Source organism: Semicossyphus pulcher, unplaced genomic scaffold (genome assembly GCF_022749685.1).
Source record: "Semicossyphus pulcher isolate SPU_LCO1_2020_fin unplaced genomic scaffold, fSemPul1.0.p SCAF_13, whole genome shotgun sequence".
Lineage (NCBI taxonomy): Eukaryota > Metazoa > Chordata > Actinopteri > Labriformes > Labridae > Semicossyphus > Semicossyphus pulcher.
This window is the reverse complement of record NW_027211637.1, coordinates 15,369,346-15,396,373: the sequence shown is the minus strand read 5'-3', so window position 1 is coordinate 15,396,373 and position 27,028 is coordinate 15,369,346. Positions and strand designations below refer to the sequence as shown.

The 27,028-nt window shown below is 43.4% G+C and overlaps 1 protein-coding gene across 2 annotated transcripts in view; it reads left to right on the top strand.

The window, feature by feature from the left end:
* cpne5a (copine Va) overlaps positions 1–27,028 on the top strand; it is a 79,514-nt gene that overhangs the window by 20,144 nt on the left and 32,342 nt on the right. Inside the window, exons 6-14 of one of the 2 annotated variants that reach the window (XM_069659867.1) lie at positions 315–329; positions 497–573; positions 15,515–15,578; positions 19,353–19,456; positions 19,697–19,801; positions 22,733–22,774; positions 23,040–23,115; positions 24,926–24,979; positions 25,768–25,829. In XM_069659867.1, the coding sequence (XP_069515968.1) occupies positions 315–329; positions 497–573; positions 15,515–15,578; positions 19,353–19,456; positions 19,697–19,801; positions 22,733–22,774; positions 23,040–23,115; positions 24,926–24,979; positions 25,768–25,829 (599 nt within the window). The remainder of the gene's footprint in view (positions 1–314; positions 330–496; positions 574–15,514; positions 15,579–19,352; positions 19,457–19,696; positions 19,802–22,732; positions 22,775–23,039; positions 23,116–24,925; positions 24,980–25,767; positions 25,830–27,028) is intronic. The other variant, XM_069659868.1, reaches the window with a different exon arrangement.

The following is a 27,028-nucleotide window of genomic DNA, read 5'->3' as shown; positions in this document are numbered from 1 at the left end:
GCTTTTATTGTTGTGTTTGCGCATTGTGCTGCATGCTCTGCAACCTGTGTGAAACTCTCTCTGCCTTTGTTCCCTTTCTCGTGCTCTTTCCTTTTCTCTCCCTCTGAGACTCTCTGACTCTTTACCCTTTGCTGGTACCAGTCCTCCTAACTGCTCTTTCACACAACTTCTTTTGCTCTTCTTTCTTGCACTTTGTTGATGACAGTCTGGTATTTGAGTCGTGTGCCTTCTGTTCCATGATATGCTCTGTTGTGTCACTGCTGCTGCCTGGTGTCTCTCTCTCTCTTCCTCTTCCTTCTTCTCCACCCTGGAAGCCAACCGACTTTAACGTACGTGTCTGCATAAGATGTTCTTATTTATAATCGTACAATGCTTATAACAATGCTTAACTCCTTACCGACTCTCATTGTTACCCCCCGTGATCCACCTGAATGCCCCCATCCTTTGCCCCAACATACGTCTCTCTCCATCCCACTTTATGCTCCCCCCATGGCAGGACTTCCTGGGACAGGTCCACTGTACTCTGGGGGAGATTGTTGGCTCACCTGCCAGTCGCCTGGAGAAACCTCTAGGGTGAGCGTTCATTTCACTTTGTTCACTTTCTCATTATGCATCCGTCAAGGATAAAAGCCACTCACGGCTTGGACGAGGCTTTTCTTACACTCGGCCTCTCAAGGAGGCAAATTTAACTATGCAAACCCAAGTTTCCAGATTTTATCAAATAATAGAAACTCGGTAGCGCTGCTCAGCTCCTTCAAATGTGACATGTTTCTCCTGCTGGATTTCAAATGTTCCAGCTAAGATGAGGCAATGATGGATATGTCTGCCTTCTAGAGCCATCTGTATCGTATATTATGCTACAAGATTAGACCCGTGTGCTTGGATGGGAATGGGTAATTGAACACGACCGGGGGCTTCCTCAATGCAATTACTGTCATTAAGGAAGCGATCTAGCGCGGAGAGTGGATTGAAGTCAGCATGGGACACATGGCACTATCAACTCCGCCTTGACGTAAATTGGGAAATATGAAGCCCCGAAGCCACCGGCACCCACAGACGTGCGAATGTCTCGTTGAGTTATGTGCGTCTTTCGGCGAGTAAGAAGGAGGTTTTTGACAAACTAAGAAGCTTGTGTTTGTGTGTGTTAGCCTGTGAAGTGCAGAGTGTGCGCCCCTATGTGAAGAACGAGCCGGCGCCGGCCCCAGCAGTGGGGGGTTTGTGTGAACAACAGGGCTTTGGTGTCGACCATGAACCCTGCCAGTGACTGGTGGCTGTGGATTACAGAGCTGGTTGCCCTTCAGTGCTGAATAAGAGGATGAGCAGGATCAAGAGGCATGCTGTAAACTAGGCGTCACTCTGCACATCAGAGAAGAGCGGGAGGCTCAGGAGCCCCCAGACATGATGGACCAACGTATTGATTCTGCAGCTTCAGCAGGGCACCTTCATCCCCGCTGAGAATCTGCTCTGATGCAACACCTAATTTAGCTTCAGCAGAGGGTGATGGTGCCATGGTTGTCCATTTAGACTGCAGTTTACAGAAGAGCACTTATGAAAGCATTTATTTCTGTTGCTATTAAATGTCACAATAGATTTTATGTCAGAAAGACAGAAAGAGTCTCTCCTCCTGATGACATTCAGTTATGGGTACAGTTATTCCGCCCCTCCTTTCGGTAATCTGAACAGCATCCATGAGTAATGGAGTTTGTCACCCCTCCTGTGATAGACTATAGCTGAGAATTTGTTCAATGGCTAATGCTCCATTTCCACGTCATGCATCCCAACACTGACTGTGCCTCTTTGCGCCGGAGCTTTGAGGAACCGCTCCTCCAGCAGGGACTGAGGAAATCTGTTAGCTATGCTTTAACGAGTCCTCCCAAGGCACACTGCATCCAATGACCTGCTTAAGAAGCACATCAGCACCCCTTTTCCCATTTTCCACACTTCATCTCTCATTTATTCTTCCCCCTTCCATCTACCGCATTCGTTTTTTTCCAACCTGACCCCCTTTCCCCTCATTTTGTTTTCTCTTTCTTTTTCTTCCCCAGAATCTCTCCCCCTCTCGTGTTCTGCCTTGATTTCACTTCTTCCTCTATCCAGCACACAAACACTCAAATGTGTACTGCTATTGCTACTGTTATTATTCTAACCTTTATTAGTATTTCTTTTTTTTTTTACCTCATTTGTACCAAAGTATTTTCCCCAGATGGCTGGTGAGCCGAACATATCACAGTGTGTGCATACTTGCTTTTACAAGTATATTTAGGAGGACATGTCATTGCTGTACCAGTGTACAGAGTGAAGAGCCTGCTGTGCAGCAGAGTCTGTGTGTCGCCTGCCTGTAAACTGTAAACGAGCACGCGATACTGCTGCCGTCACAGATGATGTCGGCGGGATGATCGAGTCAGATGCTCCGTTACGCGAGGTGGCTTATAAGTGCGCATATTCCCGTAAACAAAGCCTTGTCCCGATGCTGGTTAATGCTGTGGCTACAAACACTGAGCGGACATATGCAATTAATAGCGCGGAACAAAAACTTATCACAATGTCAGTATCTTCCAATATGGTTATGGTGCCGTAATATCATATTGGTCCAAATTTCAAAAGTGAAGACATCCCCTCTCATGCTTGGTCATGAGTTAGTGTTATCTCTCGCTGTGTTGAACCTTGTGCGTTCCCTAAACATAAACATAATAGTGTTCTGAGCTGATACTGTAGGAAACAAAGGTTGTATTAGACAAAGAATGCTTTGCAGACATGTTCAATGTTACATCCTGTGTATTGTTTGATAACCACATTGTCCTAGTGAAGTTAGGAAAAGCAGAAGCATCACCTGCTGCTCACGCTTGGCTCAATAAGTTCAGAATTTCGTGTCTGTTCTCCACATGGGGACAAATATAATTTTCTGACGCTCCTGTCACAGCAAATTTCCACGGACATGTTGGGAAAATAACAGGTCAGATGAGATGTATGGCTTCTCCCACACGCCTTTATTAAGACAGAAACGTGTGCCTCTGGGAGGAATGTGAGCTATGAAGCACTGAAGTGACGGCGCGGTACAGATCCATCCTGTATATAATCTGGTTTTAATGAGAGACATGTATCAAAGCTATCGTTGGCTGAAGAAACGCAGAGCTAAATGATGAACTGATGCAGGTGAATGGCATCTTTTAGTGAAAAACATTTCAGCTGTGACACGACTCTCATGGTTGTGATTATGTGTGTAGCCTGTGGGAAGGAACACAATATGTGTGTGCGGTTATCACGATAATAGAGTTCATTTTAAGAATGGCATTAACCTTTTATGTTGGAATGGTAAATTATACCACACACTGGAGCATATGAATGCAGCTCAACATTAGCATGTTAAACCCATTAGCCTACTGTGACTGTGCCCTACTGCTGGATGCTCGGAGCAGGAAATAAACCAGAAGCGAAATTACAATGACTGTCGTGGGTGTGCTGGCTGCTCCTGTGGGAGCCGAGGGATGAGTAAAAATATAGAAAATAAAGTGTAAAAAACATTCTCGCTGACTGGAATAAATCCAAGGCTCATCTGAACTGTATCCCACCTGTGGGGGCCAAACCATCATAAAGAGGCATAATCTTGTCTTTTAGTTCTCTCTATAACGTTCCCTGTGGAGTAGTCTTTGTGTAGGAAGTTCAGGAAAATGTAAATGCAAATACAGGAAGCAGCTTTTTTTTAGCTCACGTAAGAGATCACCTACTTTCTCACCTACAGTTATAAGGCATCATTATAAGAGCTCCGTCCACACAGCAAGCAGAAGATGTTTCAAATACAATGTTACAATTTCATTTAGCGAGCACACGAGCAACGATCAAGACAGGAGGGAACAACGTGAGTGAGTGTCAACAAGCAGCTTCAAGTGCGATCGGACACTGGTGCTGACAGGCGGTGCACAGAGGCAGTGCACATGGCGTAAAGAAGATCAACAAGGTCAATATCATCAATAGCATCAATATCATGTAGTGCAGACGTGTTCATGAAAGAGCTGGGTCTGTAGCTTCTAGACTCTGCCGATCGATTGGAGCTTGGTAGCTCGTTCCACCACCTGGGGACTACAGAGGAGAAGAGTCTAGTTAACGACTTAGGGCCCTGTTGTGATGGGAGTTCCAGGCGCCTTTCATTGGCAGAGCGTAGTGGGCGGGAGGGAGTGCCGTTGCTGTTTTGTAAGCAGTTTTGAATTTGATGCGAGCGGCAACTGGAAGCCGGTGGATGTGCTGTTTTGGGTTGATTCAAGACCAGTCGCACTGCTGCGTTCTGGATCATCTGCAGACGTTTGACTGTGCATGCAGGAAGGCCTGCCAGTAGGGAGTTGAATTCGTGATGTTACAAGAGCCTGTTACAAGAACTCTGAAAGGTAGGTGTCTGATCTTCCTGATGTTGTACAGGGCAAATCGACACGACCGAGAAATTGAGGCCACATGAACCTTAAAGGTTAGCTGGTCGTCAATCATGTCGCCCAGGTTCCAGGCAGACTTTGTGGGCATGAGTTCAGTTTGTTCAAGCTGGATATTGATCTGTGGTTGCAGAGAGGGACTGGCTGGGATGACAGAGAGCTCAGTCTTGGATAGGTTGAGCTGAAGGTGGCGTTCTTTCATCCACTTAGAGATATCTGTGCCGAGACTGTAGTGTCGTCTGGTGGGAATGACAGGAAGGAAGATGTCCTTGATGATGTTGTGTGTTACAGTAAGTCTTTATACTACAAATGACTCCTTTTAAATGAAGATATTTAAAGATAAGATGCTAGAATGTAGTATGGATGTGGTACAAGGGAAGCTGAACTGTTGAAACTTGTCTTTGTAGGTCAATAGAACCAGAGCCACAGGGCTGCTTTGAACGCCAAACTTCAAAGTCAAAGGCTAATCAAAAATTAGATTTAAGTGAGCCCAGAGGTGGAAGTCAAACATTAAACAATAAATACAGAGATAAAAGTGATGCGTTTTCTCTTGAGTTTTCTCTTGCTTTGATAAAGATACAATCAGATAAAACATGGCAGATATAATGAAAGCAGAGACAATATTTGATCGGAATCAGCAGAAGCCTGATTTGATAAACATCTTTCTTGTTATCACAGCTTCGCTCTTAATTTTTCTCTGGTCCTGGAATTTATCGCTTACAGTCGTCACAGTCCACGCTCAAGTCCCGCAAGCTTTTTGATAATAATTATAACTGCTAAATAGAATTGCTATCTAAAATATAAATGTTGGGACCGCCCCCTTCTGTCTCTCAAAGTCTTGAGACATTAGTAAACAGGAAGTCCATCTCACGCTGCCTGGGCAAACTGGAGCTCCACATGGCTCCTAACTGGGTCTGTTACATTCAGCCGTGTGATGCGGCCTCAGGGAACAGGAAGTCACAACAATTAGGACTGTCTTGCCTTGATTGGCACATTGGCTGGTGCACATGGTAAAAGATAACTGTACAAGTCATTGCAGATGCTGAGTGACAAACAGTGAACATAGTGATGAATGACATTATAATGCATGCTTCTGCTTTCAGCAAATCAAGTTTTAAGTTTAAGACATTAAAAAAAACACCAGATTGCATCAAATAAAATCCATTTACATTGTAGCTGTACACGTACAGTATATCTCTTAAGGATCACTTATTTACAGTTTACACTTCAAATTAAAAACAGCAACACTGTTTCTGTAATTAAATGTAAAACAAAAGCAGTACAATGCTGGATCTGTGAAACCTACATTGTTTGGTATTTGCTGAGACTTAGTCAGAGGTGTTGATTCAACTCTATGGTTATTGTTCGAGGAGCAGCTCCTTGTGTTTCCTTATATTGTACTTTATAGGTTTCAGCTGCTCTTGCTGTAATGATCTGAAATGTTCTCATCTTTGCACCGTTTATTTCCTCTGCCCCCTTTTTCTGCTGCTCGGAGTACATCAGTAGAAATAATGACTTACTGTAGGACAAAGAGAGGCAGTAATGATTATTGTGCTCCAACTGATCTCACTTTATTATGCTAAAAATCCTCACTTTGCCGTCAGTGCTGTCCTGAAAAAGTGGAACACGTAACAGACTCAGAAAAGTCCTCTTACAGGATGCAGATTTGGAAATCATTATTTTTCACACAGTTAGAATTTAAATAAATGACAACTATTGTTTGCAAATTGCATCACCTGGAGCGAGCTACCTAATTATGCTAACGTTAGCTGAGTCGGCCATATTTTAATTCAGCCAGACAACTCATGTTTGTAATGGTTTGAAATGTTTGTTGCAGCAGCAGAACAGAGCTTGTGTTTGGCGTCTGGGCTCCGACCTCATCACTCTGTGCAGGTTTATTTTGCATGCAGAAATTTGAGGAGTGATGAGATTATATCTTAAACCCCTCGAGCTGGAGCCTGCAGGTGGATGCTGGGGTGGTGGTCAGGCTGAAAGTATAGCCCTTTACACACATGCACTGCACTCCTGAACATGTCCTGACTTTACCCGGGTAGGCTGCACGTGCGAACGCAAAACAGCTGATTTTTTGACCCCGATATTACCCCGACTATCTCATGACCTAGCGACCTGGCAATGACAGAGCAGAGGAATCTTACAGTTTAGATAGAGTGCCGCATTGGGAGGAAGTGTTTGTCAGGTGACTGTGGAGAATGGCGCATGTCAAGTTTGAACTCAGTGCAGCTCGAGTTGCCTGCCTGATCTAGCTCACAGGTGTTGCCCCATTTGTTAAAATGAGAGTCCCGTAAAAGGGCTCTTAAATACAGAATCAACCTAATGGCCAAATAACTTTTAGGATTTTGTGCTGAAAGATGTCCTGAAGTTAAAGTCAGCAAAGGTCCAAACCAGTTGATGATTCATTTGAAGACAATCTTTGCTCGGGGGAGGAGTTTAGCAAACAGTCCGTTACAACCTCATAGTACTGAGATGAACTATAGTTACTAAGATGGATCTTTTTACATGCCCGTATTCACAGGCAGTCAGAATTAATAATAAATTAAAAAAAAGAAACGTCAAGTATATCTTTACAATTTCATGCTTATAAGATGTCACATTACAGAGCCAAGCAGCCGAGCTGTGTGACTCACCAGAAGTTTAGACAGCGTGAACTGAAGCAAGGGGCATCGCTTGTCTCATCTCGACTTCAGAGACTCACAATTCTTTTTAAGTTGTTGGTTAATGTAGTTGGCTGACTGACTCGGGGCTACACAGCCGCAGCTCCTCTGAGATGGAAAAAAAAAAGAACTTGCTGCTGCAGATTTAAATATGCGTGGGAGTAAAGAAGTTCATTTTTTGGTGAAAGTGAAAATCCTTAATTTAAGCACTGCTGGTACTGTAAATGCAGAAAGCGGAGCAGGTGTTCCTTTGTCTGTTTGGCGTCATGTTTTCCTGTGTAACTTAACGGGGAGGTGAAGTGCTTTAGATGGCTTGAAGTAATCAGCATCCACTGCCTGGGGACATCACACACAATTAGTGCATTTTGCTGCCTCGCTAAATGCCAATTTAGGTCTCTAAGGCTGAACACTAACAAGGGCCCCTCTCTAATAACGTGTATTCCTGCTTAGGTGTGGAAAACCCCAACTGTGCTGATGTACAAGAACCCTGTTTGTCAGATGAAAGTGGGATTTATGAGGTACATCTTCGGTTCTGTAAAAGGCAAACATCCTCTGCTCTCCGCAGCTCAGCTCTCAACAGTTTTTTCACCTGGCTTTCCCTCATCCAGTTCAAAGTCTTTGCCCTTACTCCTGCCATGAATAGAAACCGCTCATCTAATACATACCATGGTTGTAAAAGGTCCTGGAGCCAGATCTTACAACCGGTGCAGAGAGACACACTGCTCAGCAAAAGTGTCAATGCTGGTTTCCAACAGAGTTTTAATTTTCAAACCTAGTGCCCTCTTGTGTAAGAAGCAAATTTCTTACTTGGAGGCGCATTCCTATCTTGAGGCAGCAGAAAGCGACAACACCACTGACCGACAAAATCCTGGTCTAAAGTCAATGGTGCAGTATTTTCCTGCTATTAAGAGCGCACATTACTCAGATAGAGAGATTCCCTGTTATAGATGGGTTTACAAATCGCATTCTTCTGCTTGTTTCACTCACAGGGAGGCCCAGAAACACTCCTAACTATCTCCTAATTTTAACATCAGTGTGTTTTCTGCTATACAGTTAAATGGAGGTGTTGATGGGACAGGGGATTGCGAGGCGGCAAGCATTTGTACCACTTTGGCATCGGGCATCTGTTAGGGATGCCAGGAGATAAGGACACACTCTCGGCTACCTCTTCCCTCGCCTTCCTTATCACAGGTAGATTCAGGCTCGAGCTCTGTAAGGGCCAAAAAACCCAAGCCAAAGAACGACACCAATCCCTGTCTGCTGCTTTCCTTGATGCACGCTCTCTCTAACGAAACAAACTCACGCACACACATGAAACTTCTTACAAGCCTCAGGTATTAGATTCTTGTCTTCACACTTATAATAAAGACCTCAGGTGCAAGGGCAGGCAAGGGCAGAGGAGGTTTTTACTCTGTGGATGAGCTTAGCTAATTTGTTTTGCACTCAGAGCCGTCAGTGTTCATTTCTTTTATGACCACGCTCTGTCGCCTGCTGCAGCAAAGGTGAGAAACCCCCCTGAAAGGCTCTCAGAAAGCCGCTCCGCTGCCCCAGTTTAGCACTCCCATGTCATTAATCTATTCAGCAGCTGAAAACGATCAGTGGGCACGCAGATTAAAATCTATAGTCAGCAGTACCCACCACAGAAGAGGTCAGGGCGACTCAGTGCTACATGATATGAATTCCATTACATCCAGGAGAGGGGGTGAAAGGTGCCGCGGCCTTCGTGACACAGCTGGGGAAAAGGAGAGGAGAGTGAGCTGTGATTGGATGTCAAGCAGCCACATAAAGTGTGTCTTACATCGTATGTGGAATAACAAAAAGAATTGGGCATCTCTTTTGGCCTCTGATATAGAGGGATGTTGTGTTCTTGCCGGGGGGAAATTGAAATGGGCTCTCGATGTCCTCTAGAGAAGGGTTTTTCTTGTCGGCAGGAGGGAACACAGCGAGCGAAGTACACTGGCTGTCTTGACTTTGAGCAGTTTTTAACTGTAAGCCGAGACAGAAAGTTTCTCTCTGATTGACAGCTCCTCCTAATCCTCTCTTTCTCTGTGAAAACAAGCAATTTTTAGCTTGCAGGTGGTTGATGAGAGCCTCATTTATTTAGAATAACAATAAATCAAACACTGTTATAGTGATTAAAGCCCGCGCTGTAATTAATGTAATCAAAACGTCAGCAAAAGTCTCATTACATCACGACACAAACTATTTAAAATGTAATCACACTTCATATTTAGAGTTTACATAAAGAAGCTGGAATATTTGTGCTCATTGAAGTGATAATAAGGAGACGTGGGAGGAATCCAGTGAACATACCTGCAACAAAAGGAAACAAAGGAGGACATGTAGAGGGCAACATGTTTATATACCTTACACCTCGTCTCCACCTGTAAAAAACAACTCATTCTTTCCTCGTCTGTTTGTATACCCATCCGACATTTTTCTTCAGCACATTTTTTGCCCTATTTACGTGCTTTGTGCTCGTTCTGACAAAGCTTCAAAGAGCCGAGCACAGGTTGCCTATAGCTACCTGCTTTAAACCCCGGCTCCTCTCGCAGCAGCAGTCTGAAGCAGCTCTGTCTGTCCTCGCTGAGTTTGGCGTTCTTGTGTCCTTTTGAATTAGCTGCTGCGCTTTTCATCCTGTTCTTTAATCCTGGTTAGGTGTGGGATTATGGATGCTTATCTGTGTATGAAGATCAAGGGGATTAGAGGTATAATCCCATTTGAACCCACGTACAGTTCTGTCAACCTTGTCTAATTCTGTTCAACTATGATCTGCCCACTGCCCCAAACGTTTACAGTGGCACGGAGCCAGATGAGCTGTCTGCACCCAATCTCTGTTGGTCTTTGACTCATATTGAAACTGTTAGATTTGCCCTCACCGCTCTTGTCATCCAGAGAGATTCATTGGACTGACAAACCTGGCAACTAAAATCTCCCTTTTGTTCAGTTAAAACTATCCCATTTCTTGTTTTATCGCACTCCGCCTTCTCAGATAATGTTCTAATTTGCTTATCCCTTGGTGTGAAATTGCAATATAACAATCTTCATAGCATGATAGCACTGCAGTCATTTTGGAAATATGTAGACGCACCCTGCAACAGCTGCAGTGTGAAAAATAATTCCTTTCTTCTTCCTGGACCCTCCCCCACTCTCGTATGCGCGACACGTCGCAGCGTTGTTAAATATCAAGCCCATTCCTCATCCTAATGACCTAATGTGAACAGCATCAACAATCGCTTCCTTCTTCCTCTTCGGACTTTAATCTCAGCAACATCCACCCCCCGCACCGCCGCACTGATAGGTAATGGAGAATACAGGCATTGTGAATCACCATTTGACGACAGCAACTGCCTCTAGATGGGAAATTATAGTGGCCACACGTTGAGCTGGGAATATGAATAACATAGTATGTCACGCACAATGATCTTTGATGCTTGTTTTTCGGCAGACTAAATGACTTGAATGTGGTCTCCCTTGAAAAGGAGACAGACCTGGTGTTCTCATCGGTATTCTGCAGAACAGCATGATAAAAAAACTTTGGCCAAATAATTGTAGTGATGCTGAAATATGCTGCTTGATCTCTTTCCATTCACTTGATCAAACAGGGATCTGTCAAAAGCCGTGGCTTAGCGTGTTAGCTAAGAGCACAACAGCGCTTCCTGCTCTCCTGTGCTTCATTTCTGTCTCTACTTGTTTGTTGTCTTGATTAAGTTTTGTCTGATCCTCTGGGTTTCTGTTGAAAAGCGAGAGCAGCAGAGGTCGTAGCCTCCCTGACCCGATGCTAATCAGACTGTAAATATGAGGCCCGCTGAGGTTTTCAGGTAACAGCAGCGCACATCGTGGACTGACATCGGATCGGTCAGGACCATATGGCAAGGTGTCGGTTAGGTGCCAAGAGAAGCCTGTAAGTGACAGGATGAATTATGGAGGAATATGAATGGTGTAAAGAATCATAGCTACTTACCATGTGGTTAGTGCAGTCACTTCTCACCTGCACAGCTGAGGTGCTAGAAGCCTTAATGCCTTTATTATATCACATTAATCATTCACTGGAAGCACAGAAGCCTCGGAGGATAACAGGCTGTCGTCAGTCTTCTCTGAATGAGACCACGTCATCAAAACTCTATTAAAGAGTCGGCGCTTCACTCACTGAATTCAGATGTCGGTATTGCTTCTGCATAATTATCCTTCCCTTACTTTTGTTCCTCTTGACCTTAAGTTTCATTGAATTATAAAGAAATGAAGTAACAGAATTGCATAAGGGCTGACATTTCTATTCATGGAATAAGTTTAAGGTTGATATAGCATCAGTCGTTCACTTACTATTGTTTTGTGGATGGATACCAAGAAGCTCAGAAACACTGAAACAATAATCTAGGCAACTCTGTGTTTGATTTAAAAGAATATGCTGTTTCACATATTCAAATAGAAACTAGCATCATTGGTACAGAGAGTTTTAATCATTATGATAATTTTTGCTTTTCTAACGGCCTCCATATGTGTGGTTTCTTTGCCTGATGCTGGAAGACGAGTGAAGTTCAGGGGGTCACTAAAAACATAAGCAATGAGTTATATCAGTGTTTTACCAAGCTGTTAGGGACCCAGCAGGAAGGCACAAGACAGCAGGAGTTTTTATTTTAGAGAACTTGATAAAACCCAAAAAGAATATCAAATGTGCAAACCAAAATTAAAACAACTAGGCCTATTAAAGAGGTCAGCTTAATATAAGCTGATGAGAATTTAAGTGTGGACGTAACAATCTTCTTCTTCTTCGAATTTTAATGGCACTTGGCAAACCAGCTTAAAGGTGCCCTGGCACCATGAGGGGAACATACATAGGGGTTTGGCCAAACCAACTGACTAAAAGTCTATATTTTATTTTTCTAGGAAAATCCTACTTATTATACCTTTAATACAAAAGCTAAACTAACTAAACCCAAATCCCCCCCATGACATCAGAGCACTTGGTATCTTCCAGTGAGCTGGCTCCAGCAGAAGAGTGTTCACAACCCAAGGCCACACCTTTTGCTCCAACCAGGAAGTGCGCTCCCCCAGCAGTCAGGTAACTCAAAGATAACAGAAATGTGTGCCTAATCTTGCAGTGTAAAAATGTGCGCGCTAAATGTAAACAATGTGACATTAAATGCATAAATTAACTAATACCAAATCAAACTAAGTTTATAAATTGTTTGTGTGGTTGACTGCAAATAAAAATGAACAGATTTTGTTGGACAAAGTTATGAGGTGAGAGTGTAGCCGACAGTGATATTACCCTTGTGTGGCTGTGGCCATCACAAGCCTTCATCCACTTCCTCTTACTGTGAAAGCTGTGTCCCATCCCACGCGACTGTAAAGCACAAAGTACCATCCATATTTGCCCTACATACAAAATGAAAGCAAAATGCAGAGATGTGCAAGACTCTTAGCATATTCTACCTTATATTGGATGTATATAAATGTATATCCTCGATGACGTAACCCCAAGTCCTCTGTCGCACCGATTTGTCGGCACGAGTTGGTCTGGCGGGAAACAGGACGGTTACACATTACAAAATATCCTGATGGTGTCGTTTGAATATTCAAATGTTCCACGAATATAAAAACACATTTACACGAGCAGCTGATTAAAGCCTGTCAGTTCCTCACAGCAGTCAGACTGTAGACCTTGTTCACAGCAGATAGTACAGCAAGGAGGACCACAGCCGCGTATTTCACATAATTTCATCATCAAAGCGTTTCCCCTCTGAGGAACCCTCAGTGAATGAGTGCTGAGCGAGTGAGGCCTCTCGCTGCCGGACACTTCAAATCAGCAGCTCTCACATTTCGGTGCAGAAGCTGCAGAACCGCTGTCAGTCTGGGCAGTGATAAGGAACCCACAGACGCATCACAGGAGCTGTATTTATCCATTCAGTGCTTGCTTGCTCTTCAAGTTAACTAGTCATTGTCAGAGAAAATGCCACACTCAATAATGCATACCTAATTTCAAAGTCCATTGCCCTCTTGGTACCCGCTCTCCTCTCAGTGGCAGAGATTAGAGCAGGGCCGTGCATCTTCGCGTGTCTGGAGCTGATATTTTAACAATCGCTGGATCTCATTTCCCTCTTTGAAAGGGATATTGGTCATCTGCTCGACCTGAGGGAGATAAGCTGACCTGCAGAGTGTGCAGTGTTTACTGGCCGCATTGGTAAGCGCTTAACCGGCGCTTTGAGGCGCCATCAAACTGCACGTTGACAACCTGGAGTGAAACATCAATAATTCAAGGACGGTTAATTCACCTTGAGATTGGTCTCTGTGGAGCGCAGAGGTAGAGCTGAGGTTGAAGTGTGCCCGCCCTCTCAGAGTGTGATGGCCTCTTTTTACAGTTTGCCTCATTGAAGGCGGAGACGATGGCAGTTCTCTTGCACACTCTTTGTCTTTCTCTTTGCAGCCGGATGCTTTTGGTCAGTGGATTTACTGTATATGGAGATATTGATCAAACTTGATACATAAGCAGCTACAGTTGCTTTAATGGAGCATTACAGTGTGTGTATTACAGACCTGGAAAAGCTAAGAGAGGCCAGCAAAGGTTAATGGAAACACCCTGCACCATATCTCTTAAAAACACTGCAAACACTTCCTGCACAGGCAGATAAGAACCAGGAAACTTCGTTCTATCTCTTAATGGGTCTTTCGGCATTCCCGGTACCATTGCAGGTTTGTGCTTTAGATAATCTCTGTAAATAATGAAAGTGTCTGCTGTAGTCAAAGACTCCCTTCATTTAAATGTATAGAATCCAGATTGCTTCCTGTCAGATCAAGTCTCACAGCTTGATGAGGATCTGCAGCAAGTCTGACCTTCTAATGATTGGCCCCCCGGCTAAGGCCGCAGCAGGACTCCGGTGTAATCTGTCCCTCTTTATCTGGAAAAATGACAGGAGTCTCCGCAGCTGGAGTGCTACTGTGTGATTGGAAAGTAGATTTGTAGTGTATTGTGCTGAGATGGGTCGAATGAGCTGGGGCTTCTTCTCACAGCTTCAGTGAGTTCGGATATATGAAAAAAACACATTTTGTTCCTCTTCAAAAAATACACCCAAGTAACATTTAGGACAAAATCTGGAGCAATGTTTTCTATTTTTGTCGCACATTTAGATTGGCATGCTACTGAGGAGGTGAGGCACAGACACACAGGGAAGCGCTTGTGCTCTACGGTATGTCTTGATCATCTGCTGGAGCGCGAATCTGCAGTAAACAACGGCAGACCCGCGGAGCTTTAAACTCCCTGTGTGCTGCTCCCAAACAGGGATCAGAGGAGTTTTGTGCCTCAGCAGTTTCTTTCCACACTGCACAGAAAAAACTCGAAGAGTCAGTATTTATAACTTGTGTTTGATTCAGTTACAGTGGTGAAGAAAAATTGTGCTCATTAGAGCTGTCGAACTGTCACTCCAATGTTGCTTTGCGATCTGTAATGCATTATTGAATTAAAGCTGAGGGTAAAACTATCATTTCTGTCAGCCTGGAATGAGAAGTGTGACTGCAGTGAAAGCCCTCTCAACACCACTCTTTCTAATTACTATTATTTAGATGACTAGTATACTCTGGTGGAAATGGCATAGAAGAAGTGAGAAAATCAAAACAGTGGAGTAAAAGTGAAGGCTGGCTTCTCAAGAGTCTTTCAAACCATAACTACACTCACCAACGTAGGCTAAAGCTGCTGCTCAAACAACCCCTCTACAATTTCCACCTCCTCAAGTTTACTAATCACATTGCATGATTTGTGAATCTTCCTCATGACCATTTAAGTTATCTCTATTTACAGATTCTACATAGAAATGTAGAATCTGTAGGCAGGGATGTGGATTTTAGAGATGGCAAGTGTTCTGGTTTCTGTTTGTAGTACACTTGTAGTCCGAGTAATATTGACCAATCACGTATCAGCAGGCTGCGGCGTGTGCAGGAAAAACAGTCCGTGTGGAGAGCAAAAGCAGGCGGAACGTAATTCAGTATAAATTCACTTAATGCTTTCAGGAAAGCCGCTCAGCGTTCAGATTTCCCAACTCCCTCGAATGCGTCAGATCAATCCGACCTCTGTTCAACAAACAAGCATTTTAAAAGCAGTTTGCTTCTCTTGACGACAGACCTGACAAAGCTTGATTTTTACTTTTTACAAGTCTGCAGCACAATGTTAAAATTTTGTCAAACTTTAGACCCGTTGATTAAAGTAATTCACAAGAAAAACAGTTTCTTTTTCTGTAAACAATGCAGCACGCGGAAAAGGAAGTCAAGCCTGGAGGTCGTTCTTTGCTAACCGCTGGCTACACGCCCGGCATGTTCACCGTTGTACACAGAGCCGATGCAATCTGAGATTGCCATTTAAGTAACAAACCTACAAATAAGCCAGTGCATCTTTAAGTGTGTGCAATGACAGATATCTGTTTGTTTTCACAGTGGCATTCCTGGGAAGAAATGTGGGACCATTATCTTGTCTGTGGAGGAGCTGGGAAACTGCAGAGTGAGTCTAAAAAGCTCCAATCCTTATATATTAGTTTCATCTGCTTGCAGTGTAGATCTACTTTGACTGATCTAGTCTGTTTAACAACACTATAGCAGTCTAATTGAACATATTCACTGCAGCTGCTTTGGGCATGTCACTGTGTATTTATAGGCGACACACTGAGGGGAAATGGTGCATGTTGTTTCAGCCACATAATGCATGTTTGGCAATGTTATCAAGCCTACTGAAGTATTTAATAGGCTTGACTTCTATAAGATATATTGCATCATAACTGTCCCTATTAAACCAACAGGATGCTCCATGTCACTATGTAATTGTGTTTGTCATTTGGAAAATGTGTACATACGGAAAATACCACGAGTTTGAACGGTCATTTAATGAGCCCTCCCTTGTTCCAGTCACTGACACAGACACTTCCTCCCATGTGTGCTGTGATAATCCATGTGACTGCATTAATAACCTGTGTCCACTAATGCCCATTTGCTTTCTCTGCGCACTGCTAAATGAAGATAGTGAATAATCACATTACACTGCTTCCACTGGAGCAGGGGCAAGACTTATTGACCAGAACAGCCCGCCTCCCTCCGAGGCTATAAAGCAAGCCATCGAGCTGCAGCTATTGTTTAAATGTTTTATGATGTCTTAATGCATGTAAGCGTCTAATGATTCGCAGCTTTTTAACTCTCAGTGCACGTTTAGTAAAGCACCTGGTTCAGCAGTAGCCGTACTTTTTACTTATAGCATCATTCATTTCCTGAATAACAAACAGTCTCCGGTTAGGGTGAGACAGGAAAGCCATGCTGATAATAAAAGTGCCCTGATAACCATTACTGATGTGGTCCCTGCCGGATTGAAGTGTCAGCGCTCGCAGTCATTGACGGGCTGCTGTGAGTCATCAGGTGCATTGGATCTGCAATGATAGGAGTTAGCATTATCGCTGCAAAGCACCACTTCAAGAAGCGATTTTGCAATATAAATGCAAATGATCATTACTGCGACCAATGACCATTTACTCCCAGACTCGATTAGAGAGACACAGACTTGACGGGTCACTGTAGACATGCCCTGTTTACACAGGATTTGACCCTGAATAGAAACCCATCAGGTGTGAGTAAAGGACAGGAAACTGAGAATGAAAAGGCATATAATAGATGTCAAACTGCCTAAAGACCCCGCTGTCAGTACAAGTCCCACCCCTGTGAGTTTGGAATAGCTTGCATCCATCTGGACGGTGTTTATTCTCCAATCCACCTGTGACCAATAAATGGAGGCAGCAGAGTTGCTGCTTCGCCTGAGGTAAACACTGCAACTCTTGTTTGGCGAAAGTGAAACCAGAAGAGCGGGGATCTGCTGGGGGAGTTCTGCAGGGACTGCTAGCTGAGAGGAAGGTTGGCTCGCACCTTGTTGGAGGATTTGCCAGGTATCATTAGGCAGAGCAGCAGCCTCTGCATGGATCAAAGGCTTCCTCTTGGCTGTCGTTATCTGTGGCACGTATGACATGCTGAGCAGCGGCTGGCTCTCTCTCTCTGATCCTTGTCGCAGTCCAGCAGCAACTCTGGCTGATTTCAATCTAAGTAAATGACACTGCACTTTAAATGTGACAGCGGTTAACCACAGAGAGCTCTTCTATTTACTCAGATCATAGCCCTCGATTCCTTTACTCAACAATCAGACCAATAACATTGATATTTTTTATTGCTGATGCATATCCCTAAAGCAAGTATTCTTCCATTTAACACTGCAATCAGAGAATCAAAATGAGCTTTTTTTTAATGTTTCACATTGGCAAAAATCCTTCACCTGAGGCTCATCAACTGTATGAAACGATATGTGAAGAATACAAATGACTTGTCCTCCATATAATCCTCTGGCTCAGGATTCATTTTGTGCTGCACAACACTGTGCCATCCTGAGGATGTCATAAGCTTATATAACCAATGTTCAAGTATTGTCTGCATTGCCTCGTGTTCCTTTGAAAGTACAACAGTCCCACTTTCTATAAGTGACAGTAAGAATTCCTCTGCCACTTACCCCATGCAGCGATATCTTGCCGGAGCAGAGAAACGGAAAGGACTCGCAGTGCACTCACTATTCCCCTGCTGCTCCTAAACCTCGGTGGCTGGAATGAATGTTCTGCCTTTTTTCCCCACATAATGAGAGAACACTGCTAGGCACCAAAGTGGGTATGTGTTATCTGTGCCTAATGAAGGCTTAAGCCGCCGTGTTGCCATGATAGTGTAATTGTAGAGGCTGTGTCAGGGCTAAGCAGGACACTTACAAGATGCCTCTATTTTTAAGGGCTTGGATAACTGACCTAAGCAAACTCCTCTAACTTAATGTGTTTTTAAATCCACAAAATGAGCCACAGTGGGAAGTTGGAAATGAGATGTTCTTGTGGAAAGCCATCAGGGGAGAGCTTGACACGCTGCAGGTACAAACTGCACAGTGGATGGTTGTATAACTTGGCTGATCCGTATCTCAGAGCACAGATTTGGAAAACATAACCTGCACGTTAAGTATATAGTGGAATTGCTCGAGACAAAGATGATAATTAAAAGTGACAATAGGGAATGAAACAACTGCCAACACCGACTGTTTTAATTACCTCTTTACTTTTCTTCTGTCTCAACTTATCCAAAATGTTGATTAGAAGCAAAAAGCAAATTAACTCAATTTCCAAGGGAAAGTTTTTTTATAGTATGCTTATGTAACAGCCTCCATCTTTCTCTCAGCAGTTCCCTCAGATACACGCGCTGCTCTGTGTCTTTTCTGTGTCCAAGCCTTAAAGTGATGTGATGGGGGGGGCGAGCGAGAGTCCGGTCAAAGGCAGAGCGCACCACACTGATGTGGGTCAAAGCAATCGATAGCGGCTCTGCCCAGCACCATGCTGATTCAGATCTAATAGCTGCCCTTCAAAATCTAAAAGCCTGGGAGAGCAGCAGGGTAAAAACAGCTCCGCTTTCTGCTCGTTGAAGGCTCCGAACGTCTTTTTGGTATCACTACCCACTCTTTTGGATATGCTGATTAGACGCTGTGCTTGCATAAGCAGTTTGTTGCGGGGCTAAAGGGTGTTATGGAGTTTTACGGCTTTCATACAGCACTGAGATAAAGGATGCCGGTAATGGAGGAAAGTTTGCAGAGCTTCTTCTAATGCAGACCTGTCCAGTGTGTGCCCTCTACGCAGCCTCACTATTGTACAACTCAGACTAATACCTTGACCACAGGGAGAATATCTGGAACCAAGAGCATTATGGGGCATGTTCATTGTCCTTGTAATGGCAGCTCACATTGAAATGCTGTCTAAATGAGTATAATTATGGTAATACCAGGCTTTCTAATGTATCATTAGCTGCACTCACACCCTCCACGTCCTTTCTGTACACAGCCCCCCTCCCCCCCTCCATGTGCATGGTTTTAGAATCCATTTCTGTGCCTCTGCATGGTCCCTCATCCTGCCACAATGATTATATTCAGCACAACAAGGTATTTTCAATTGTAATATCCCTTATCCCATGCACTGTTTTTACGCAGGAGTTACATAATAAAGAAGTGGTAATGAATGCATTTGCAGGTTTTGGGAGCTGGTACCCACTGGCTGGTTTCGCCCTGCTCTTATTAGGATTCACTCAGCACTTTGCTTTTATTCGGTGCTTCAGTGCTTTTATATCTTGGCACACAGCATGTATAAACAAACAACAGAAGGCAAACAGAGGCAGGAGCATGGATTCACAATGTCCTTTGCTTTTTTTGTCTTTTCATTCCTGCCTGTAGGATTATGCCACCATGCAATTCTGTGCCAACAAACTGGATAAGAAGGACTTCTTCGGAAAGTCGGACCCCTTCATGGTCTTCTACAGAAGCAACGAGGATGGCACGTAAGTTTGCCTGCTGCCTCTTTCGTTCCAGCTTGTCGATGATAAGCAGGAGGGTGTTGACATCAACGATGGAGGCATTTAAGGTGGAGAGTATTACATCTAGACCGCTTGAACTCGCACAGATAAATTCATGCAGACATGGCTCTCGAAGTGTAGGAGGATAGTATATTATAGTCTGGAGTTCTTTTCTAAGAGACATACTCATAAGGATTTAAAACCCCTGTCGACCTGCGTCTCCAGGTTCACCATCTGCCACAAGACTGAAGTGGTGAAGAACACGCTGAACCCTGTGTGGCAGCCCTTCTCCATCCCTGTCAGAGCGCTCTGCAACGGAGACTATGACAGGTAGGATGACAGATGATGTACAATAAAGTGTTCTGCACACCCTCACTGACACTTACTCTGATTGAGTGTGATTTTTCCACTGGAAATCAAAGCCATGCAGAGTTTTAATATGTGGATTTGGTGCATCAAATTTAGGCACCATTGATTTTCTGCCGTTATTTTATCTGCTGCCAAAATTATTAAAAGGCCTATCGCTGCTTACATGCTACCGTGCCTGGCCGGTAGCTAATTGGGTCAGACAGATGGAGTGGAAGCATGAAAGACGCCTGATTCCCTTTGAGGATTTTGATGGCAAGAGGAATTTACGCCAATTTACGGTCTCCCTGATGATTTGTGGGAGAAATCTAAAGTTAGCTGTTTTTTTTTACGGTGCTCTTTTTTTACCTCTGCAATTTCCATGTGTTTGATTCACGACTCCTCAGCAAATCAAATTTTAAATTGTGCTTAAAATATAATCACTTTTTAATCATTTCAGTTGGCCTGGTTTTGACCTGCAGCATTGGCGGTGATTCTGAGGCTTTGAATTTCTTTGACTCAGCCATCTGTCAAAAGCACAACCCTTTTTTCTTTATACATCATGCAGATTTCACTGAGCCTCCAGGCTTTTCCTCGTGTTCTTTTAAATGTTTTTAGGTCGCGTCAATTAAATTTAAATGGCCTACAAGTTTCCCTCAAAGGGCTTAACAATCTCCATACTATAGCACATCCTCTATCCTGAGACCCTTGATTCGAAAGTGAGAATATGAAACAAACCTCAGGAAGAGCAACACAGGCGAGACAGACCTGCAATACATCTGTGTACGCAGAGTGGACAGAAATGTCATTGATCCATCCATTACTTACACCGCTAAAAGGCTGACGCAAAAAGGCAGACTACCTTTCATGATCACACTCACACCTACAGGCAATTTAGAGTCACCAGTGAACCTGAAGAGTATGGCTTTGGACTGTGGGAGGAAGCCGGAGTATCCAGATGGGAAACCACGCATGCACAGAGATAACATGCAAACTCAAACTAGGAGCCTTCTCGCTGTTAGGCAACAGCACTAACCACTGCACCATAATGCAGAAATAACAGTTGTTAAAGATATCATCTTGAAGATTTTAATTTAAATAACTGTGTTTTAAGTCACTATCTATCGCCGAGGGAGGTAAAACAACGCTGATTGAACCTATGGCTCACTGATGAAAGCCTTTGCATTTGCAGTATATAGTATTTTTATGGATTGGGTGTCTGTGGCAACATACGCGGAAAAAGTAACAAGCGGTGCCCAGTTAGTGACGTGTTTTCCATCAACCAGCAGTGGTTGGTCTGCCAGAGAGGGTAGGCGGAGCTAAGCGGCTGCTTTTCCGGTCGCTGCAAGTGTTGTGAGTAAACAGTAATCTACTATGCAAAAGAAAAGAAACAAAGTCGACGCTCAGATGAAGGTAAACAGTCTAAAAAGGAAAGCGACAGTCAGCGAGGAAATCAAGAGTTACAACCGTAACAAAGGGAGCCAACCGTGGACGTCTGGTCACGCCAGAAGGCCATAAGGTGGCGCCAAATAGAATGAAACTGAGAACTTCGAGATTATATCTTTAAATCACAAAATGGAAAAGACCTGAAGCAAACTCAGGCAACTCAAACACAAAATGTAAGGAAATCATTCACACAGAGTTAGAAGAGACCAAAGTGTCAGGCTCATCTGAGAGGACAAAGATCAACAATGCGGACAATGCTCCGGCCCAGAAAAGCCTCGAGTTTCACTCTTTATATTTACTCTGTGCAAATGTTTTACCTCTAAATCCAACAGTCGTGTTTACATCCTCTCCTCTGTCACGTCTTTCGGCCTTTCTGCTAAATCTCTTGTAATCATTTGGCTTTAATAGCGATCAGAAAGTGAAATCTCTCTCATTTCCACTCAAACATGCAGCGGGTGCAGGAACCGAAACGAAATTGATCCGGGATCTAATTGTCTTTATCTCCACCGGGGGATTCAGTCCGTCGCAGTGCTGCTTCTAAGAAAATAACATTAGAGAAAATTCATGTTGACTGACACATCGCTGGGGAGTCATCTGCCACGCTGGCCCTGAGTGTCAAAACACATTTGTTATTATGGTGTTTGGCAGTTAAGAGTACCAGTGTGATCTGAATCTTCCCTCACTCCTGCTCTGAACATCTGGCAGTATGTGAAAACAGCTGGATCCACAGAACGATTCTCGCTTAATCTATCTCTGTACCATATTGATAGCACACGTGTGTTAGGAGGGGAAATGCATCAGATGCAGACGGAATGAGTTCAGGTCAGGATAATAGAAAAGCCCCTCCATCACCTTTTCCTCCCCCTGGACCCGCTGACACATGATTGACGGCTGCTGACGGCGGGGAAGCCACTGATCTTTCAATCAGATCAAGAAGAAGAGACGAAGCACTTTGCTCTTCACGCTGAATTCTCTCAGGCGTGTTTATTTGGTTTCTTACTTATTTCCAGAGCTCACAAAATGTGCTCCCTCCCGAGAGGTTGCTTTTCTATCTTTGGCATGTGCGGGGAAATGTTTTACCCCAACTGCTGGCAAATCTATAAACCTGCTCTCTCTTCAGTGAGAAACACAAAGTCACTGGTAAACAGCTCATTCAAACCCTTGTTGAAAAATCTTTGTTGCTTTGGTCTCAGAGTTGGTTAAAAGGGTTTTTCATTCATTGTAAAAAGAACTGACAAGTCCCAGTGTGTGCAGCACAGTCGAGCTTCAAAGAGAGGACTTATATTTGGATCCTCACAAAGTTGTTTTTAAGGTTGCATACAAAGCAGAGAGTGGGCTTTGATTTATTTCATTCAGCATCCACCAACAATTACCGAGGCCTAATAGCTCGATTAAACCCTCATCTGTATGTAGTGGCTCACACGTTGCATAAACATGCTCAGACACCTTTTCCTCTCTTTTGTGTTACAGGACAATCAAAGTGGAGGTGTACGACTGGGACAGAGATGGAAGGTGGACAATATTACTACAATCATACTCTGTCATTAATAAAATTTGCCTTGCCATTCGTATTTTACTTGCATTTCCATTTTCATCAACACGTTCTCAATCTTTCCCACCTAATTGCTTTAATTTCTTCATTAACAATTAGACTCCATCTGTGCTCCAGCGGCCTTAGTTTAATTCCTCCGGCTACTTTCATCTCCCACCTCTCAGGGTCGTACGTACCGTGTCTGAATGAAAAGTGTGTGATGCAATTTTTGTCTCTTTTCTCCAGCCACGATTTCATCGGTGAATTCACCACCAGCTACAAAGAGCTGTGTCGAGGTCAGAACCAGTTAAACATCTACGAGGTGAGTGAAGATGAAAACGGTGCACACTGCTATCACCGTCTTTTTGTAGGAGTTTTATTTGCAACACATTTTGATGATTCACATTTTAATTAATAGTTGAAGATCACAGCTCTTGAAAAACGGTTTATAAATCGTGTTATCTGTAGTACTTTTTCCTCCAGTTCCTCTTTGATCTCTTGAAAGTACTATAAGGAAGCATTCAGGTTACACGTAAACTTTTCTACAACCATCACTTAGTGTGTTTAAAGCCTCGCGAAGAAGGTTTGTGAGGAATCTATTAATGACTGAAATGTGGATGCACCTTTGGCACAAAGCTTGTTCTGCGAGGGCACAAAAAATAGAGCTAAGCTCCATTTCTAGGTAGCAACGTGAGAAACCTGCGATTTAATAGCAAATCGATGCGCCCTTGGGCTCAGCAAGGTCTTGTTAGCCAAAGTGTAATGACTTCAGGAGGCTGTTGATGTTTGAGCCAAAGTTGTGGCTCCTTGTGATTAACAGCTCCACTCCTCTGTCTCTCCAAACTCTTACACATCAGAGGGGTTAAGTGTTGCGGCAGGCCAGATGAGGAAGTGGTGAGAATACAAATGGGAGCACTTCAGAAGTACGCTGCTGATTAGGTTGTTTTGTTTTTTTGGATGGTCCTTGTGGGGTCAGATTGGGTATAACTATAAGGATCTGGGAGGCTCCTTTTCGTCCCTGCTCATTAAAAAACTTGCCATGTTACATTAGCTTCTGAATTAGTCATGGCAGTGGCTCGAGAAAAGAGCAGGGCTGATGAAGAGAGGGAGAGGAAGAGGAAAAGGTAAGAGATAGTGACATGCAGGTTTGCCCTTTCACACTGCTGACATGGCAGAAGATGGAGCATCCATTAACCTTCACCAAACCTCTAAGTTTTTTAATAAGGAATGAAACACAGCAGTTTCTTCAGGTCAGTGCGCTCGGATCAGTTTCAAGATGTCATCGAAGCTACCCTTTCACTGTAAATAAAGAAAAAATACACAAAGAATTTTTATAAATCACCGGGCTCTTTGCAGAGTCCAAGACCTGACATGCACAGAGCCAGAGCTTGTTGCAATTCAGGGCGATGTCTGCGTGACGTAATCTGTACCTGGCATTGACTGAGCGATGTCCGCGGTGCTTAAAGCATCATCTGCGTTGGAGGAGTTGAGGTGTAGCATAAGAAACCACAGAGGCAGAACAGAGGAAAAGAGCCTGCAGGAGGGGGGAGAAGAAAGGAAGAGAGTGGGACAGATTTTACTTTATTATACCACACTGTCCTCCAGGCGTGTGCTTCATGTTTGTGTGCATCCTGTGGAATAAGCATTAGAGATAGCTGACCTTGATGCTGCACACATGATTTTGCCCGTAAGCTGTGAATGTAACATTGATTTAAAGCAGAGAGTGTTGTAATCATTCATAACCAGCTTTATTTGCACATTATTCTTCCCCATACAATGTTATCCACTCCGTATGTGGTTATGTTTTTGTTATAACAAGTAAATAGTTAGGACAGAGATATATGCTCCACTATCCCCTCGCCTGATAATGTGCATGTAAAATCTACAGCACAGCTTGGTGCTTATAAAAATCCCCCTGAATAATCTGTATCTTGCCGCCGGGCATGATCAATGCTATCTCATTCTCACCTGCTGCGGTTATTGGATTCCGTCCCCATGCTCCATTACCCTTACAGACATGGAGCAGGAGGACAAAGATGGTTTTATTACTCGCCCAAGGGTGGATGAAAAGAATTGTGCTGCAAGTTTACATTGTCATTACCCCTCCTGCTTCTATTCTGCCTTCATACCAGGTGGTGAACGCCAAGAAGAAAATAAAGAAGAAGAGATACATCAACTCTGGGACGGTGAGTCTGAGTTCTGAGATAAGAGCAAACCCTCCTGGTGCGCTCACAGCCCTGCCCGCCACTGCCTTTGTATTCATCAGGAAGTTTCCTCTAAGTGGATTGCATGAGGCAGTTCAGCACCTTTCCCCGTCTCAAGGATTATGATCCAGACAGTTTGTAGTTTGATGGGAAAAAATGAAAGCAACCTCAGTCAGGATCAATAACCAAGACTTTAAAAATGCATAACAGGACCCTTGTTGCTGCCTTTAAATAGAACTCGTTAGCTTGTTGGGTTCGACATAGGTCGTCACTGCTGCAAGGCAATGGCAACAAGGATGCCGATAGACTCTAAAGCAAGCAGGAATGCAAAAAATATAACGTCAGAAGGAAAAAGGTATGCATGTAACAGTTTTGACCTTTAACCTTTCACAAAATACACGCTTTGCAGTTCATAAAACCCACATGACCGGGACTTCATGTGCATTTGAAGGCACCATGTGATGAATGTTTAGCCACAGCTCTGTCACTGCCTGAAAACTTTAGCTGCTCTTATCTGGCTTGACTCTGTAATTAAAATCTGTAGCTAGTTATCCATCCCACTAATCATCCATCAGTACACAGCCACACTGATGGCGTCTCAGTGATTGTAGCCGTAATATGCCGCCCAGGCCTCAAACTCACTCTGCTGTGGAGAAGTCATTTTGTGGGTGGTTAGCTCGGAGGACAGGGTTAATTTATAGATTGGTACATTTTGCTTTTGTTAATTAACAAGCACAAATAATCAGTTTTAACCTTATTATTCCCCTCAGGTGTCCTTGTTGTCATTCAACGTGGAGTCAGAGCACACCTTCCTGGATTACATCAAAGGAGGGTGAGTGCAGTGTTTGTCTGATAATGATGTTGTTACTGTTTATGTGAACACAGTTTATTTGATTTCCTTTATGGCTGGTTTCTAAAGGCAATGAGGCAGAAAGTAGAACAACAAATAATTCATGTCCCCCTCTGCTCAGAAAATGTCTTTTGTTTTCCTATTAAAACTACTAAAATGACCACCATTAAAATTGCTACAATTGGATAAGTGAGCACAGGTTCTTTATGTCTTTGACGTCATATTGGAGTTATTATAATTATGAGGCTCCAACTTGTTAAAATCGATGGTCAAAGTCAAAGCCCTAATCACGACTGGGAAGCTCTGAAAGCTCTGACAAATTCCATGTGGAACTGAGCAGAGGAAAATGCTGGGAAAAAAAACAAATATGGATGCCTCACATCAGCAAAAGACAAACATTAAATTCAATCATCACAATTTAATGTATTTGGTGCTCAGTGTTTAGATTCTCAAACCACCAGTTCTGTAGTCAATGCGGCATAATGACATCTGACAATCGTCATCTGACAATAATTTAGCTCCTTATTAATCTCTATAAACAGACATCTGCAGCAAGTTCAACTAACATTTCATTCTAGATCAAAAATTCAACTTGAGATAAATTCCCTTGATGCTGTGTCACGAAAGCAGTTCAGCGTTTCAATTTCCCGACTTCCTTGAATGCGTCAGAAATGATCAATCCGACCTCCGTTCAACAAACGAGCATTTTAAAAGTAGTTGTCTTCTTCTCTTGAGGACAGACCTGACAAAGCTTCATGTTTACTTTTTACGAATCTGCATCATGATTGAGATTTCGGCAAAGGTAAGACCCGTTAAGTAAATCACAAGAAAAATGTTTTCTTTTCTGAGTTCATACGGGATAGTTAGCGAGAGTACAGCCTCTGTGAAACTTACTATTTGCAGTGAAACTGAGACTCACCACAAATAACGGGCCCTCCTCTGAGGGATTTAATGTTGTTTATTTTGCTGACATATCTAGAGGGGTGAAATTTGCTTCACTTTTAATCTGAACACTTCTCAAGTTGCTAACTGGACCGTGAACAATGCAGCGCACAGAAAAGTAAGTTTTGGCTGGAAGTCGTTTATCACTAACCGCTGGCTCAATCAGACTCAGCCGACATGTCCACCATTGTTCCCAGAGTCTATATATATCTCCCTGGTTTGAATTCTGAAAAGATCTT